The sequence below is a fragment of the Dendrobium catenatum genome, unplaced genomic scaffold (genome assembly GCF_001605985.2).
Source record: "Dendrobium catenatum unplaced genomic scaffold, ASM160598v2 fragScaff_scaffold_1136, whole genome shotgun sequence".
Classification (NCBI taxonomy): domain Eukaryota; kingdom Viridiplantae; phylum Streptophyta; class Magnoliopsida; order Asparagales; family Orchidaceae; genus Dendrobium; species Dendrobium catenatum.
In genome coordinates this window covers 984,970-1,001,952 of record NW_021319598.1, presented here as the reverse complement: position 1 = coordinate 1,001,952, position 16,983 = coordinate 984,970, and the positions used below count along the sequence as shown (strand labels likewise).

The following is a 16,983-nucleotide window of genomic DNA, read 5'->3' as shown; positions in this document are numbered from 1 at the left end:
GGACGGCCGATATCGAATCCTTTGATTATGCACCGTTCGTTGGACTTTTGGAGGCCTTAATGTTGTCGGAATTTAGTGATCTTGGGCTCGTTGGATTCGTCTCGTCGAGCCGTTCGATTCGAGTATAAGATCGTCAAAATCGGAGACCGTTTGGTAACTCAAATTGCGGTTTGAACCTTCCAACAGCGCTTTGAACTCTTGATTCGGACTTATTTGGGCTTGGATTGGGTCGATCTTGGTGTTGTTGGGTTCGTATTTCCGAGACGCTCAGTTTGACTGTAAGATCGTTGAAATCGGAGTTCGGATGCTCCCGGATTTAATTTTTGAAGTCTCCAACTAGTTTTTGCCTCGAGATTCGTGCCTGATCAAGCTAATTTTGTGATGATGTATCAGAACTCAAAACGATTTCCTCTGAAAGTATTAAAATTGTTTTATATATATTAATAACTTGTTGATATTTATACAGCAACATTTTAAAATTGTTTTAATGATTTGTTATTTAAAAAAATAAATCTGTTTTGAAAAAATTTTAAATATTGATCAAAGATTTTTTCAGTCAAATAGCAACTTCCACGCCACACTATAAAAATTGCCCCCACATTATGAAGAGAGTCCGGAGATATTTATACAATTTCTCCTATTTTCATAGTGATTTTTTTTTTGTATGGTGTAACTATGTATTTTTTTACCATATTCAAAAAATTTCCTCTTAAATATTTCTTTTCATTGCATTTTATTTTTCTTGTTCGTGCTCTGTGCATTATTTTCTTAAAAAAGGTTACAAAAATGTTATTCCCCTTTGCAAATAAATTTTTATTCCCCTATTGGTGTTGTCCTCTAACACTTTCAATGCTAATTTTGTTTCTAATTTGGGGGTTATTTGTACTGGGCATTCGGGATGGCTTGAAGGGTCTCCCTCATCACCTGGTGCGGTGAGTGATGATGTTGGTGATGTGCAGATTCTTGTCAGGACTTGTATGATTTAGATGTTTCTAAGGTTGTTGAGAAAGCATTTTCGCATGGCAATAAACGTAGTCATATGAAATCTAGAATGTAGATTTTTGGTCAAAAAAAATATGTTGATAAAGATGTTTCTCTCCTCCCTCTTCTCTATTTTGCTTTGTAGGTTATTCCTATCCTTCCTGAATTGGTTATGGGTCGATCCCAACCGGAGCTTTCAAGCACGACTGACTACTCCGAACTCTGGAAAGAATAAGAGGTCTATGCGATGAAATATGAATATTGACACAATTTTAAATATTAATATTCACATAAATTTTGAAGTTCAAAGTTTTTAAGTATTTGAATAAAAAAATTAAATTTATTTCATTATCATCAGAATTTTTTTTGAGCAAAGTTAAAGTCCAAATGTGTGCCTAATTGACACAAATCCAGCAATATAAAAAAAAAATATTTTGATCCAAGTTAAGCCAAGTATCAATCAAATTAAATAGGATTGCTCAAGTTTGAAATCATTAAGAAGTTTAAAAAATATTATATGATCCAATGGGTCAATATAAACCATCCAATAAAATGTTTTGATTTTTGGTCAAAAAAATATGTTGATAAAAATATACAATATACAAATGTAGTTCACATTAGAAGTTGGAAAAGCCCTATGGCATCGGAGCTATGATAAAGAGATATTTTGTTATTTGATTTGGACATTATACCTTTAAGACGAGCGATCAAAGACAAATACAGTATAAATCTTAGTGCTGATATCGTAGTCAAAAACAGTGTCGATAGAGTGGGTGATGGCATGTATTGAGTCATATAATCTTTTTAATAATGAAATACCAACGAAAGCAACTTTTATTGTATTCATCCAAACATTTCTCAACTGCTCATAACTCCATATGCCAATTGGTAAATAATGTGAATCTTTTATAGAATTATTTTAAGGTTTGGTTTCCAAAAAATAAAAAAATAATCTTCTATTTTATTCTCAAAAATGTTGTAATTCATGCAAATGTCATTATGGTTAAGCAAATAGATGATCCATATAACCAATTGCAACATAATTAGCTTAATGCTTGATTTATTAACCAATTGGCTTATGAAGTTATGAACATGAGAGAAATGTTTGATGTAACTAAAGATTGGGATTTCTTTTTTTTTTCAAATGATGTGAATATATTATAAAATTTATAATCTTTTCTTGTTTATCAAGCTAATTTGTAAATTTTGGCTAAGTTGCATGGTTGCTTGAGGAAGCTAATGCTATAGATAAAGATTGTTGAAATGAAGGCTTCGCTCGGGATAATTTTTGTTCAGTATATTTTTTTGTTGTTTTTAAGAAATTAATGTACTACAAGTTGCTTTAGAAAGCAGTATGAAAACTATCTTAAACAAAGTCAAAAAAGATGGATGAAGCTATAGACGTTGTTATAGGATAATCTACTGATGATTGTTTGGTTGGTTCTGCAATATCCATTTACGCAATGACGTAAGAATATATATGTAGCAAACATCAAGCATATATGTGTTTTATATATTCAAGTAAATCATTGCATGCGGCTCATCGTGGTCTGTTGGTTGGGAGCTCAGGCTACCAACAAAGAGGTTTTGTATTCGAGTCCTACGTATGTGATATTTGTATGAATTTTTCTTAATTTATCTAAATATATATATTGAATTATGTTAGTATTAATTTTGTCAAAATGCAAAATAAAATAAAATAAAAAATCAGTTAATTTTTTTATTTGAATTCTGTTAGTATTAATTTTTTATCTTTGCACTCAAGATTTCTAAAAATTGAAAAATGTACATAGCAAATGAGTCAAGCCGAGCTCGCCCTCTAGTTTAAGCATGAGCTTGATTAATTAATTAATCAAGTTCCAGAAATAGCGTTGATTATTGGCTAAAAAAAATTAATTAATTAATCAAGTTCCAGCTTGACCCAAGCTCCCGCTGGGACGGGGAAAAATCCCGCCGCCACCGCCACCAAACCCTACTAGAAAAACATAAATTCGGTGTTGAACTGCTCAATGGAAATCAGCCACGACCAACTTTATTCTATGAATTTGAACCAACTCACGAAAATGATTATGATTAAATCAATTATAATAATAAAATGATTAAAAATGAAAAATTAGAAAAAAAAAATCTTAAAGAATAATTTAATATAATGATTTTTTGTTGGTTCTGCAATATCCACTTACAATATAGAATTTAGGGTTAATGTTTCCTACTTCATTTAATTGTTTAATATTTAGATTTCATAATGGTTTTTTTAGTTTTATTGTATTAGTTTATAATGATAGTGCTACTATCTTATAATGATAATTGATAAGTGCATAATTTTGTTGAACTGCCATAAAAGCAATGTTGTACTAATCAAACTTCACAGCTCAAATTATATCAGATTTAATTAAGGCTTCATTTGATATGACTTTCTCATTACTTCTTAAAGTAATTTTTTAATACAAAAATTAAAATTTTTTACTATAAACCTACTTTAAGAAACAATGAAAAGGCGTCCCAAACGAAATCTAAAACTTTAAAGACTGCCTTCAAGGTTTTTTTTTGTATTTACATAATTGAATATTAACTCCGAATTTTAAATAACAAGAAGTTTGTAGTTGATATATCCGTAAAAATTTATATTGGTCAAACACGAACTGGAGGTAAAATTTGAACTGAAAATTTTTTAGGGAGATTTACATACATACCACCTAATAGTATTCTATTTACATATTTAACACCTAAAACTTTAATATTACATACATACCACCTATAGTTCATTTCATATCAAATATGAGTGGTATAAATGAAATATATGAGTGATAGGAAAGAAATATAAGTGTTATATTTGATATTAAAATAATATAGGGTGGTATACATGTAATATTAAAATTTTAGGTGTTAGATATGTAAATAGGATGTTATAAAGTGGCATGTATGTAAATTTCCCAATTTTGTAATTAAATCTAGGATCATATGAACCCCAATTTCAATAAACTTATTGTCGAACTGAACGTCTCGGAAAGATGAATCCTACGACACCAAATTTGGCTCAATCTATAAGCCAAAATGGGTTCAAATGGAAGACCCGAAATGCATTTGGAAGGTTCAAATCATAAATTGGAAGACCAAATGATTTCTAAATTGGACATGTTTTTTTATCAAATTGAGTGGCTCGACAAGATGAATCCAATTAGCCCAAAATTGCCAATTTTTGATATCATCAAGACACTTAAATACCCGATTAATAGTCCATGATCAAATAAATCGGTATCAGCCGTCCATTAAAAACACTCTCAATATGCTCTTAATCTTTTTCCTACTTACTGACCATGCTACTCCTAGAAAATTATAAATAGACTCATCATTCTTCATATGAGGTGGGGGAGAAAAAGGAGGAAGCAAGTAGAGAAAGGGAAGAGAAGCAGAAGAAGGAGATTTATCTTCCCACCAAGCTCCTCATCGACGACTGTCCGACCACCAACAGTCATGAAACTTTCGTCTAACTTCCGCACGACCACCAACTATCGTGAGACATACGCCCGACCTACATAGCTTTGCCGACTATAGTCATGTCGACCAATCAAACATGTCAACACTGTTTCTTCCAACTACAACCATATAATGCACTCAATATGATGCATATTTGCTACAACGAGCTAAGGCCTTCCCCCCAAGGAAGGGCCTCATTTGTAATTAATTGCAAACACTAGTGAATTCATTTAAATTGTCCAAGACCCCGTGGTTTTTCTCTCTTTTTAGGGGTTTTCACGTTAAAACTCTGGTGTCTTTTATAAACATTATACTCATATCTTTCATCTTTTTGTATGCTGAATCTTCGTACAAAATTAAGACGCTAAAATTCATATTTTTCTACCACCACAAATATTCTAGGACACAATACTAGTTATTAGCTCATTTGAGCGATAACAACTAGAAATATGTTTTTAAAAATAATAAAATTTGTTAAATTTATAATTTAATAGGATATAAGTAGTGTTGTGAGTGAGTCAAGCCAACTCTGGATTCTACTAGGGCTCTGAGATGAGCTCGATGAGCCAACGAGTTAAGTTTGAGCCAGTTTTGACTCGAATTGTTAGATTTCAAGCTGGCTTGTTTAAAAAATATTAATATAAATACACTTAAAATATAATGCCTCACCAAAAATCGTCTTAATCAAGCATGAATCTCAAGGTATATTCAAGAGGGAAACATCCAAAATTAAATTCGAGACTATTTGAACTTCAATTTCAACAAGTTTATAGCCAAAAATTATTTTGATATGACATAAATTTTGATGCATATTCAAATTGTATTTTTTTTAATTAAATTCAATGTCATCTAAATTCTAATTTTAACATTTTTTTTTGGCAGGTTGAGCAGCTCGAACGCAAGTCTATATGGACTAACAAATGCCCTCAACCGACACGAGCCGCTTAATATTATATTTTGAATATATCTGTTTTTTAAATATTTTCAATTAAATGGCCACTTCATTGATTTTTTTTTTTATGAACAGTTAACAATATATATATATATATATATATATATATATAATTCATAATATTTTGATTAAAGTTTAATTTGAATTGAGTTTTAAAAATTATTAAATTCAAATTTAATAATTGTAATATCAATTATAATTAAATTTTCATCAAAATAATCGAACTTTTTTTTAATATAAAATCTTAGGTTTTTTTTTGGAAAATATATTAAAACGTTTTAATCATTTTCGATTTCTGTCACTCGCATTGTACAGTTGGTCTTCGTCGTTAGGTCTTCACTGAACCATGGCGAGGAAGACGACAGGAATGTGCGGCGGAGTCAGACGACAAGCAAACATCGGAGCTTTTCGCTCCCCGCTTATCGATGAGATTTCTTCCAGGGATTCCCGGCATCAAGTCGCCGACTTGTCCTCTACAGCACCTGCGCTTGAATCGGACATGTGGATTTGTTTCGGCTCCTTTCCTCCGGTTCCTTTATTTCCCGCCGTTGAGAAGAATTTTGGATCGGCAAATCGCTTTCCAAGGAAGATTTTTGGACCCACCCCAACACAAGATGAGGCGAAGGAGAAGTGCTCGTCTCTGAAGGGGTCAATCGAAAAGTGAGTTATCCCGATTTTTTTCCTTTCATGTTCTGTATTTTTTACTAGTTTCATTAACAATCCAAGCTATCTCGTTTCCTTTTGATGCATCAAAGCCATTGATTTTTTATGCAGGAGAAGAATAAAATATGTTATGTTAAATAATAGCTTTCGTTGATTCCTTGTTCGTATACATCTTCCTATTTAGTGTGGAATAGATGGCTGGTTCTGAACATTCTTGGCTCTTTGGGATGGTATGTTTAAATGTCTCTAATCAGATTTACAAACATGAATATGAACTTGAGAAGAATTGATACCCATTGTTGTGGTCACGTGATCAAGTGTTCTATGACTCAAGAGTAGCATTTTTTAACTTGATGAGAATTTGCATGTTTTAATCACCCTAAGAAAAGCGCATTATTGTACTGCTTTCGTTAATTTACTTCTCTATGATTTGCCATGCAGATTATTTTGCATTTTCTGATTTCACATTTTGGAGCCTTTAAATGTTATATGTAGGGGCTGTTTGGTAGTAGGATTTAGGCCAGATTTGAGGCGGATTTGAGCGAAATCCATCCAAACGGCCTAAAATGCAAAACTAAATATTACGTCAAATGAAAGCCACCGTAGACATAAAATTCTGGATTTTCGTACTAAATCCCGGATTTACGAAATCTATAGGCTCAGAGGAAAAGTTTGCTTATTAAATCTGCTTTATAGTCAAACAGTCACAAAGAATTTAAGAAGATTTATCATGAATGTTACCAAACAGTTTTCAGGATTTAGGCCCCTCATGATTTCTGAAATCCGGATTTAGCAGATTTACGAAATCCTACTTAAATCAAATTCTGGGTGCTACTAAATAGCCCTGTAGTTGTATAAATCTTGGTAGAAGTGTGCATGTCATAGTTTACCATTAGAGACTCTGAAATGATGTTCAAGTTACAACAATGGAATGTATTATATGTATTATTGGAATATATTATCAGTGTTCAGAGCTGAACAAAAATTCTATTTTCTTTGGCCTACCGCATGCGTCGGATTCATATGTATCATTAATATCTGCTCGATAATGTTCCTATCTTTGTTCAATTTTGAGAAAATTGATATTCTGATTATGGTTATTAAATTATAGCTGCTTTTTAATTTTGCATGGTTCAAATTTCTTGCTTATTCCTTTGAATTTATTTGATAATAACATTATCTTTTAGGTTCTAATTCTCATGTTTATAGTTTGCATTTAATGAAAGTAAGTATTGGCTTATTTAGCGGTTTGTGATCTATAAATCCCAAGTTCTTTTACATGATTTTTTTACACCAAATAATTTAGTTGCATTAGGAAGCCTTAAGCGTAAATTGTCTCGCATCAAAATGGTATTAGATCTTATGATTGCTTGATTCTACCAACTAAATATAGGACATTATTTTTGGAAACAAAAACTAATAAATGCTGAAAATAGAGCAAATTAGAATAAATTATGGTTCTAGTCAAAAATGTGATTTTTGTGAGGTTCAAAATTACATTCCTACATTCAATTGGGGAGTATGATCTTAGAACTCTTTAGAGTGGACCAATCATTTGGAAGACTTCTATAAACATTATCGATTATTTGATTTTAAATAAGTTAAATTTACTAAATTAATATTAATGAGACATACTTAATTATTTTGACGAAGTGTTTGAAGTAAAATCAATATGGGAAGGCATGAAATATAAGCTTCAGGAGAAATATCTATCATTTGGTGAAGATCTGGATAAATTGCATAATCAATTTTCTAGAGTTGTAAATTAAAAAAATTTAGTGTTTTTGAATATTCTGTTAGGCTCATATGTTTTATAACTATACATAATTTGACTTAAGGAAATTTTGTTACCATTACTTGATTCGTTAAAGAACTTGGGCAAAATTTAGAAATGAACTATGTTATAATTAACCAAAAATATTATTTGAGGCCTATCACAAGCATTCTGTTAAGATTATTGCACCTGTACTGATTCCTAAGAAAAACTTTGTAGCATCTTAGCTTTAATGCAAAATCTTTCCATTTATGAAATGATGGCTTAGGAATATTCTCTTGAGGATGTATTAAACACAGAATATGATTTGTAGTTGCAATTTGAATATGCATTTGATGTTATTGAATCTAATTCTATTCGTGTAAATTTGAGTCTTTGTTAGAGTTTGAAAGCAAAATTGCGCATGAGCCAAATTTGAATATGAATCCAGTCTATTTCTAATTGTGAAGATGAATCAACATATATGATGTAGTTGGTGAGTCAAATGAACAATCTGATAATACAACTTTTAAAAACATCATCTAGTGATTCCTTTCTAATGATGGATGATCACATTGATGCTAACTTTATTTTTTGTTCATGATTATGTGATTTAACAATTTATAAAGGGGACCTTATAGAGAGAGTTAAATTGCACCAATAATTTAGAAAATATATTTATAATGAATGCCTTCAAAGAATCATGAAATATAAAACTCTGTTTCAGGGACATTAAGTATGGATTTATTTGTACTAATAGAATAGTTGTAATATTCCTCAATATCCAAAAACTTGTATAAAATCTCATTTAATGTCTTTTGGAATGCTCTTATATTTTTCCATAATCTCTTTCATAAAGACCTTTCATAAAATCCATAATAGTCTAGAAAAAGTAACATTTAGTTATAGAATATTCAAATACTTCATAATAACTTTGTTTTCAATTCCGACATTGATTATGTTGGTCTTTTTATTTGTTGAATGGTAGATATTACTCTTGAGAATATCTCACTAGTTCTGATCTAGCAAATTTAATTCTTTGGTATTCAAACATTGTAATATTTAAAATAAAATAACAATGTCAAGTCATCAATTCAATTTGGAAATTTCTTAAGATTACACCTCCCACCAAATGTATAAATATAATTTTGAATCTTGTGAACTACATTTTAGTTGTTTAAAATTATAGTTTTTTTCCAATTTTGTTTAAAATATTTAGTTATTCATTTGGTAATTGTGCCCAATTGTTATGTTTTACTTCTGCTAGAATGATGATGCAACCTTAAGATTTAATACCAAATCTTATGCAAAAAAATCTTATGATATGGAGTTTAGAAATACATATTTAAGATGAGATGACTAAAGCACACACAAAAATTCAAATTTATAGTCAGATTTTTATTCAGGGATCATTTTTTTTTCTGAAAAGGAATGCAGAGGAAATCTACTTTTGGCAGCCAGTGGATCAGCAATTGAAACAATGCCATTGAATCGACTTCAGGGATTTAACACAATTGTAGGATAATAACAGAGAAAATCAAAGAGCCTACTTGTGAGCCAATCTGTTGACCTATTAATCGAACTATTGTAGAAAAACTCAGTAGTAGGGAGAATAAGATCCAACTAGCAGTATAATGAGTTACTAAGCATCTAAATAAGTCTCATAAGCTTCTGGTGATGACTTCAATATGACCATCAGTATGAGTTCGATAGGATGTTGCAAGTAAAGTTTAGTGCTAAAATTTTTCTTATGGTTTTTCAAAAATAGCTCATAAATATCACATTATAATCAAAGATAATTATCTAGGGAAGCCCATGTAAAATATTCTCTCTAAAGAAGATGAATGTCGTATGTGATGCATCTGATGTCCTATAACATTTTTAATAAAATGTGTCATTTTAGAAAGGTGATCAACAGCTACTAAGCATTAAAGCGTTGTACAGTATGGGACAATCCTACGATAAAGTTCATACTAAGATCATCTCATGATTTATGAGGGATTGGAAGTTGCCTGTATAAACCAGAGTTGAGTTTTTCATATTATGTCATAAGGAAGCTATGCCATTGAGCAACAACACGGATTTTATATCTTGTAAATCTTTGCAAATAAAATTTATTCCTTGTCATAGCTATTATCTTATCACGGTCTAAGTGACCAGACACACCTCGTAAATGTATTTTCTCAATGAGAAAATCTCACAATGAAAAATCAGAAATACAAAGAGCTTTTTTTGAAAGAGTTAGCCATCCCTTAATAGTAGGTGCATTAGAATTTAAGAACTGAAAGTTTTGATGAAAATCTTTGCAATTAGGGTTCTCACTCCTAACTTTATCAAATCCAATGCCATTTATACTCATAGTCTGGTTGCTATAAGATTTTCAGGGTCTCCTACCAACCAAATCCAAAGCTGGACTCTCGTGAGGACTGCCAGAGATCAGTCGGGGAAACCAGAACAGCATATAAACAACCAAAACATATTTCTCAAATGTTTTCTTTGCTGCACCAAAGTTCCGAAGTACAGGTGTTTGCATTAGCCTTTTTAATATAAAGTACTAATGTGATATTTTCATACACTCTAACACATTTCATTAAGCCATTTTTTGTGATATTTTTATATTCTAAAATTATAATGTTAGTCACACATGCACATACATATATTCATAATAATTTGTTTCCAAATTACTAAAACATATATATAACGATATACATAGTATTAATAAATCGATAGTTTATTAATTTATACAATAAATAATGTATCAATGTATATGTTGTATGTACAAATGCACATACATATATGCATTTGTATATATGTCTTTGTGCATCCTAAAAGATCACATATTAATGTATTATTCTACCATAAAAGCTAGAATATTAATCTTACATAATCTATACTGATTTTTATTGATAGCTCTTATTTAAAGATGTGATGAATAGTTGATAAGAGCTCATATACTTCGTTGGATCTCATAAAATCATGGAGGGCCCTTTGATTGAGTGGCGGTGAATGAGAGCTGTTGCATTCTGTGCAGGATGTTGTTTCCTCAATTGCCAAAGATGAGTGCGTTTTTGAGGCTGTGATGAAAAATGAGATGGTCGCTGAGTTCTTGAAAAATGTCCCACCAAGTAAATAAACACTTTTTTACATTTTAGGCTTCGTTTATGATGGCTTTCTTATTGCTTCTTATAGTAGCTTCTTAGTATAAAAATTAAAATTTTTGTATTAAGAAGTTGCTTTAAAAAACAAAAAGAAAGCCATCCCAAACGAAGCCTTGATAGCTTTTTTGTTGTACAAATTCACATTCCAGCTCATGGAAACTATTCTTTGTGCATTTGTAGATGTGGATTCTGCAAAATCTATTTCTGTGAATGAATGTCCCAAAGAATCCTACAGCCCAGAAAGTCAAAAAAGCTGTAAGGGCTCCATGTTCTCCAATATGGTGAATAATGTCTCCGGGGAAACCAGAACAGTATCTAAACTTCCAAAACATATTTCTCAAATGTTTTCTTTGCTGCACCGAAGTTCCGAAGTACAGGTGGAGCCTTTTTAATATAAAGAATTAGTGTGATATTCTCATATAACACACTTCAGAAAGCCATTATATATGATCTTTTTATATTATAAAACTATTATGTTAGTCATTCAGTGAGCAATAGCCTGTCTTATTTTCCTCTGTTCTCGATTTCTCCAGTATTACTTCTTATGATGAATGAGAGCTTTTGCATTCTGTGCAGGATGTTGTTGCCTCAATTGCCACAGATGAGTGCGTTTTTGAGGCTGTGATGAAAAATGAGATGGTCGCTGAGTTCATGAAAAATGTCCCACCAAGTAAACAAACGAATTTCTTTTTCCATTTCAATAGCTTTTTTTGTTTTCGCACATATTCAGCTCATCGAAATTATTCTCTGTGCATTTGTGGATGTGGATTCAGCAAAATTTGTTTCTGTGAATGAATCTCCTGAAGAGTCTCATCCAATCCCAGAAAGTGAAAAAACTTATAAAGGCTCCATGTTCTCCAATATGGTGAATAATGTCAAGGTTAAGGTATCGGAGAAGGCAAGTAATATATCCGACTTCCTTCACGATTTCCTGGCGAAGTCATCAGGGAATTCTGGCTCTCAGGGTGCCATGCCAACATTCAGCACAGCTGAAGCTCTTCACCCTGACAAGACTTCCTTTTTTGCATTGGCAGTCGCTGCAATTCTGATTGTTTTTCTCATGAGTTGATAAAAGAGATGAATAGGGATGTGAGCTTGTTCTATATAATAATAATTTCAATAGAACATTATCTCCATGTAATGTAAATATCTATATGGCCTTCTTTCTTTCTTGCTGATGTTGCCTTTGCTTGAACAAGTTTTGATTGGCTTTTAAAAGTCTCTGTTTCTACTGTGTAAATTTCAAGTAGTAATGCTTATCAGCAAGAAAATGCATTAGATAAAATTGAGTATATATTTTCATTAGATAAAATTTCACCATATAACTTTGGTATGTCATAGTTGGCAATATTCTGCATATTTTGATATTTTATTTATGAAATTTCATTGGGTGATTTTTTAAATTCATCGTTTTTATAAGTTGGAGAAATATTATGATGTTTATAAATATTGTTGTAGTATAATAAAAATTATGAAATGTAGCTATGAACAATATGTGATAATTTGGTTAATTTATGAAAATTTTTAAATTTTATATGTTGTTTTCTCCTGAATTTAAGATTGTGCGATTGTTACAAAGAACTTTTGTGAAACTTGTGATGACTCTGATATTGTATACTATATTTGAAAAAACATTTATTTATGTGTTCATATTCTTTACATGAGTTGAAGGATGTTATGATGTGATATATGCGGGGAGTCATAAGGGTCTAAAATCTCTAAATATATGTTGTAATGTGCATTGTAAATACTTTTGTGATGAATGAAAAAGCTTTTGTTGATGAGTATTCATTTATTTTAATTGAAATTTTAGTTGCTCTATGTTCAATAAATTATTTGAGAGTTCTATAATTTTCTCCAATTTGATCTTATGGTTTCTCTCGTGTCATCATACGACACTGTATGATTAGTTCTTACGATTTATATCGGGTTGAATAGTGACACTATGAGTTAACTTTGGAATATTAACAATATTTTTAAGAGTGAGCTTACAATGAGATTTTAGGGGCCGAGTAAGCCTTTACATGTGGTGAAGATTAGCTAAAACGATTAAGCGATAACCAAATTTTGAATAAGACAATATGTCTGACTTTTCCATAACTTTGATATATTTCAGCTGAAGAGCAATTAGGCCACCTTTGGATGGATGAGGTGTATCTCCTCATATTTGGTTGGAAGTACCCACGCTATGATTGAAAGTGGCAAGTGGTTACATTTTGTTTTGATCATTTGGTGAATTGATTTCTTCAGTATAATGAAATGAGTCTAAATCGTTTAGGCTAATGAATGTTAGCTTAAGTCTGGATGATGAGAAATAATTTGGCGCAGAGTTCGAACGGAGAGGATCTTTTGAATTGCTGTGTACGAACTGTGTGCTTACTGTATATTTGTAGATATGTAATAAATAAGTAGCAAATAAGCAGCAAATCAACAATACTCATTAAATGCTCAACAAAAATACAGAGAATACACATTAAATACTCAACAAATACTCACAACTAATGATTGGCTTAGTATTTACTGCGTATCTACAAATATGCAATACTTATGCAATACGTACACAGTGTGTACGCAGCAATCCGGAAGATCATTTATATTCGAACTCCGCACAGAATAATTTCCCCTAGATGCCAATTTTAATTGCTTGATAAGTGGGAGGATGCTCATCCAAAATGTAATATGTGGCTAATGTGAGAACAAACAGTTGAGGTTATCAATAAGAAATTTAATTTTAGAAAGATAGGTGGTCAAGGACTAATTCATCATTAAAATATGATGAAGCACATTCCTAAATTATATCACTCTAGAATGATTGTTGATTGTAGATGATGCTCATACAACAACAACAACAAGTCATTATCCCACTATTTCTAGTCATTATTGTATATGAATCATTTTTCTTCATTGTGATGTTAAAAGAAATTCTCATATACATATAATAAATAAATGTCATTTCTAATATTTTTTAATCAAGTCTTTTTAGATCTACATCTGCCTTTGTTAACATAAGTCAAATCTAATACATCCATTTTTCTAATCGGATTAAGAAAGGTCGTCATTTTATGTAACCACACCATCTAAGGCGACTCTCTCTAATCTTATCTTCCATTGGAGCTACTCCAACCTTTTCATGTATATGCTCAATCTGTATCATGTCTCTAAGAGTAAAGCCAATCATTCACTTGAACATCTTCATCTTAGGAAAAAGTGGATGATTGTGTTTTGCGAACATAAGAACTTGTCAAATAATCATATAAATGACTCTCATGATTCAATCAAATTTCTTTAGCATGTGCTGGTTTAGAGCCATCACATCTCATCTATTTTGATGTTTTTGTCATTCATAAATCCCTTACTATAACTTTTTAGACTTTCAATACAAAGAAATCATGGTTGTGTTAAGAGAGGTGATGAAATGTCAATACAAAAGAAACCATTCAAATAAACTTTATTTTTTTTCTTATCTTCGTTTACAAATTTTAAAAAGAAAAACTTTTTTAGATTTTATTGGGATAAAATGTGTCTTCTATTTATTAAATTATGAAAAGTTATATAATGTATATATAAATACAATACTTTTAATCATTTACATTACTTTTCAAAACTATCTCATATTTTTTTTAAATATTCCTCATCATAATTAAATTTCAAACCAAGATATAAAAAATGTAAGAAATTAATTTTCTATTATGAATAAATAAATAGATATATTAAAAAATATAATAATACAATTTTTATTTTTATCAAATTTTATTTATTTAATTTTAGCTCTTCAAACGTGCAATTAAATGCACTTCATTGTGTCACGTTGAGCGCTTTTAAATCATGCGAATGGCAGTCATGGCACTCACTCAAAGCAGGGCCTCCATTCCAGCTGGTTGCTGTAACGTCTTTATTGATCACCTTTTACATCCCTCCTCCCCCCTTCCTATTTAATTCCCCTCATTAATTCTACCAACCCTAAAAATTTCTAATCATCCATACTTCAATCATAAATAACTTAATTTACGTCTGTAAATTTGAAAAACATCACTGCTTCATTTACACTAATCATCAATGCCACTGAACCAGTGACATCATTCACCATCATCAAAAGAAACCATTACAGGCTTTTTCATTGTTGTTTCCCCCTTTTCCTTTTTCCCACCTAACAACAGACAAAAGAGTAAAGCCAATGGAAGACAGTAGCGAGCTCTACGATCTTGTTTACAGAGACGAACTACCGGACGCACTCGGGTGGTGCCGAAGGGAACCGAGCGGCGTCAGAGCAGTAATCATAAATAAGATGTTTCTCACGCACCCATAATAGCTGGTGGCTCTGATGAACAGTGAGCTCTTCCATCTCCGGCGCCTTCCACCAATACCGTCCTTCCTTCCCCCACTCGCTTCCGCTGCACCGCCGCAATTCGTCTTCGTCGGAGGCCTCCACGGCGACTTCGCAGCCGTCGATCTTGAGATCGCGATAGCTGACGACGAAGGGTGCGTGAGACCAGTTGGTCTTCACGCGTCCTCCCTGAGTAGCCCAATCGTCGGCGTTCCACAACGAGCTATAGACTCCCATTTTTTGGTATCCGGGAAAGGCGATGCCTTTGTCTTCCTTGTTCTGGAAAACGCGGATTGGAGTCTCATCGACGAGGAAAACAACCTGACGTGGGTTCCAGAGAATACCGTAGGTGTGGAAATCAGTTGTAGGATCAAACCAGAGATCATTCCTCTGTTCCCGGTTACCAGTTCCGTTGACGTAGATGTTTGTCTGAACAAGGTAAGGCTCCCCCGTCGTGTTTCCCAGGAATTCGAAGTCGAATTCGTCGTGGTTCGCTCCTTCCGACGACATCTGAATGATTTAATAAATTATCCCGAACAACAAGAAAAAACCAAAGTTAATTTCTTGATAGCGACAAAAAAGGTCGCATTTTTTATATTTGAAACAGATGAGAATCGAGAGATTAATACATAGAAAGCCGTGACAGTGCCGGCTGAGTCACCGCCGACGAGCTTTATTGCAGCGGTTGCCTTGCCGTAAAGGTATCGGCTTTTGGATGAGAACCCCGCACCTGAAATATCGATTTACATAATGATTGTTAGGCACATTATGACGACAAACCACAGAGAGAAAAAAACAGAGCTCCAGATTACCGGAGGAATTGTCTAGCGTGAGCTTGAGGAGTTCTCCGTCATAAATCATGTGATCGGAGGCCCAGCTGGACTGGAAAAGCTCATCAAACCTCGACCCATTTCCGGCAGCCACTGCCGTCGCCGCCGAGACTGCGACGCATACTAAGACAGCCACCACCGCCCGGCGATCAAACTCCATTGCCGCAAGAGAAACGTAGGTTGAGAAAAGAGAGTGAGCTGTCGAGATGAGATCACGAAACCGTGCGGATACTGGTCTTTTATAGCCCAATTATTTTGGCTTCTTGACGAAGCCCGCATGCCACGTCGGATCACAGATCTTTCTTGCCACGTAAGACGAAGTAGCCGTTGCTCACTACCAAGCGATCCCAATACACGTCTGCTATTCACAGAAGACGAAACATGATACCAAACCCAATAACCATATGCCACGTGTAAAATCCAGCTGTCAAGATTGGTTTCTGTGCTGGCGTGTGTCAGGCAGTACACTTAATACAGTACCGGGAATAAAAGCGAAAAAGCGGGGTTCTTTGTCCCACCACGTCCTTTGGTTGTCGCTACGTGACAGCTGGCATAGGCATCTACACTATAAGCGCACCTATTTGTGACCATGGTCACGGATGGAACTGTAGGCAATGGCGGGATCCACCAAATAATCGCTGAAGGTCTAGTTCTTGGTCCCTTTTTTGAGGGCCATAGTTCTGTGGATCTGGCGAAGTTAATATCGGACCGTGCTGAGAAACGTTTGATGGCCGTTGGATCGACAATAATTTGATGTCCTCGATTGGAAAATTGGAATTCTCACTTTTGTATAGAGAGGCTTTTTCCCAAAAAAGTTAATATTCCGTAATGGATGCCAATGACGT

The 16,983-nt window shown here is 32.9% G+C and overlaps 2 protein-coding genes across 2 annotated transcripts; one reads left to right on the top strand and one right to left on the bottom strand.

Moving 5' to 3' along the window:
• Positions 1-5,727: 5,727 nt before the first annotated feature.
• On the top strand, positions 5,728-12,269 carry LOC110093029. Its single transcript, XM_028698799.1, has 5 exons — positions 5,728-6,070; positions 10,211-10,349; positions 10,858-10,951; positions 11,165-11,361; positions 11,561-12,269. Exons 1-5 carry the CDS (start codon positions 5,757-5,759, stop codon positions 11,777-11,779), a joined length of 963 nt encoding a protein of 320 aa, XP_028554632.1. The 5' UTR covers positions 5,728-5,756; the 3' UTR covers positions 11,780-12,269.
• Positions 12,270-14,980: 2,711 nt separating this feature from the next.
• Positions 14,981-16,336, bottom strand: LOC110093026 (xyloglucan endotransglucosylase/hydrolase protein 9). The gene is made up of 3 exons (XM_020817775.2): positions 16,121-16,336; positions 15,938-16,038; positions 14,981-15,818 (listed from the first exon to the last, which is right to left on the bottom strand). The coding sequence occupies exons 1-3, from the start codon at positions 16,296-16,298 to the stop codon at positions 15,204-15,206; spliced, it is 894 nt and encodes a 297-aa protein (XP_020673434.1). The 5' UTR covers positions 16,299-16,336; the 3' UTR covers positions 14,981-15,203.
• Between the last annotated feature and the right edge of the window lie 647 nt (positions 16,337-16,983).

Bases quoted from the DNA above. Each gene is read 5' to 3' on its own strand.
- LOC110093029 (XM_028698799.1), top strand. From the start codon at position 5,757: ATGGCGAGGAAGACGACAGGAATGTGCGGCGGAGTCAGACGACAAGCA. The intron at 6,071-10,210 runs GTGAGTTATCCC...TAAGATTTTCAG, and splicing joins CTGAAGGGGTCAATCGAAAA to GGTCTCCTACCAACCAAATC. The intron at 10,952-11,164 runs GTAAATAAACAC...GTGCATTTGTAG, and splicing joins CTTGAAAAATGTCCCACCAA to ATGTGGATTCTGCAAAATCT.
- LOC110093026 (XM_020817775.2), bottom strand. From the start codon at position 16,298: ATGGAGTTTGATCGCCGGGCGGTGGTGGCTGTCTTAGTATGCGTCGCA. The intron at 16,039-16,120 runs GTAATCTGGAGC...TCGATATTTCAG, and splicing joins CACGCTAGACAATTCCTCCG to GTGCGGGGTTCTCATCCAAA. The intron at 15,819-15,937 runs GTATTAATCTCT...TAAATCATTCAG, and splicing joins GCACTGTCACGGCTTTCTAT to ATGTCGTCGGAAGGAGCGAA.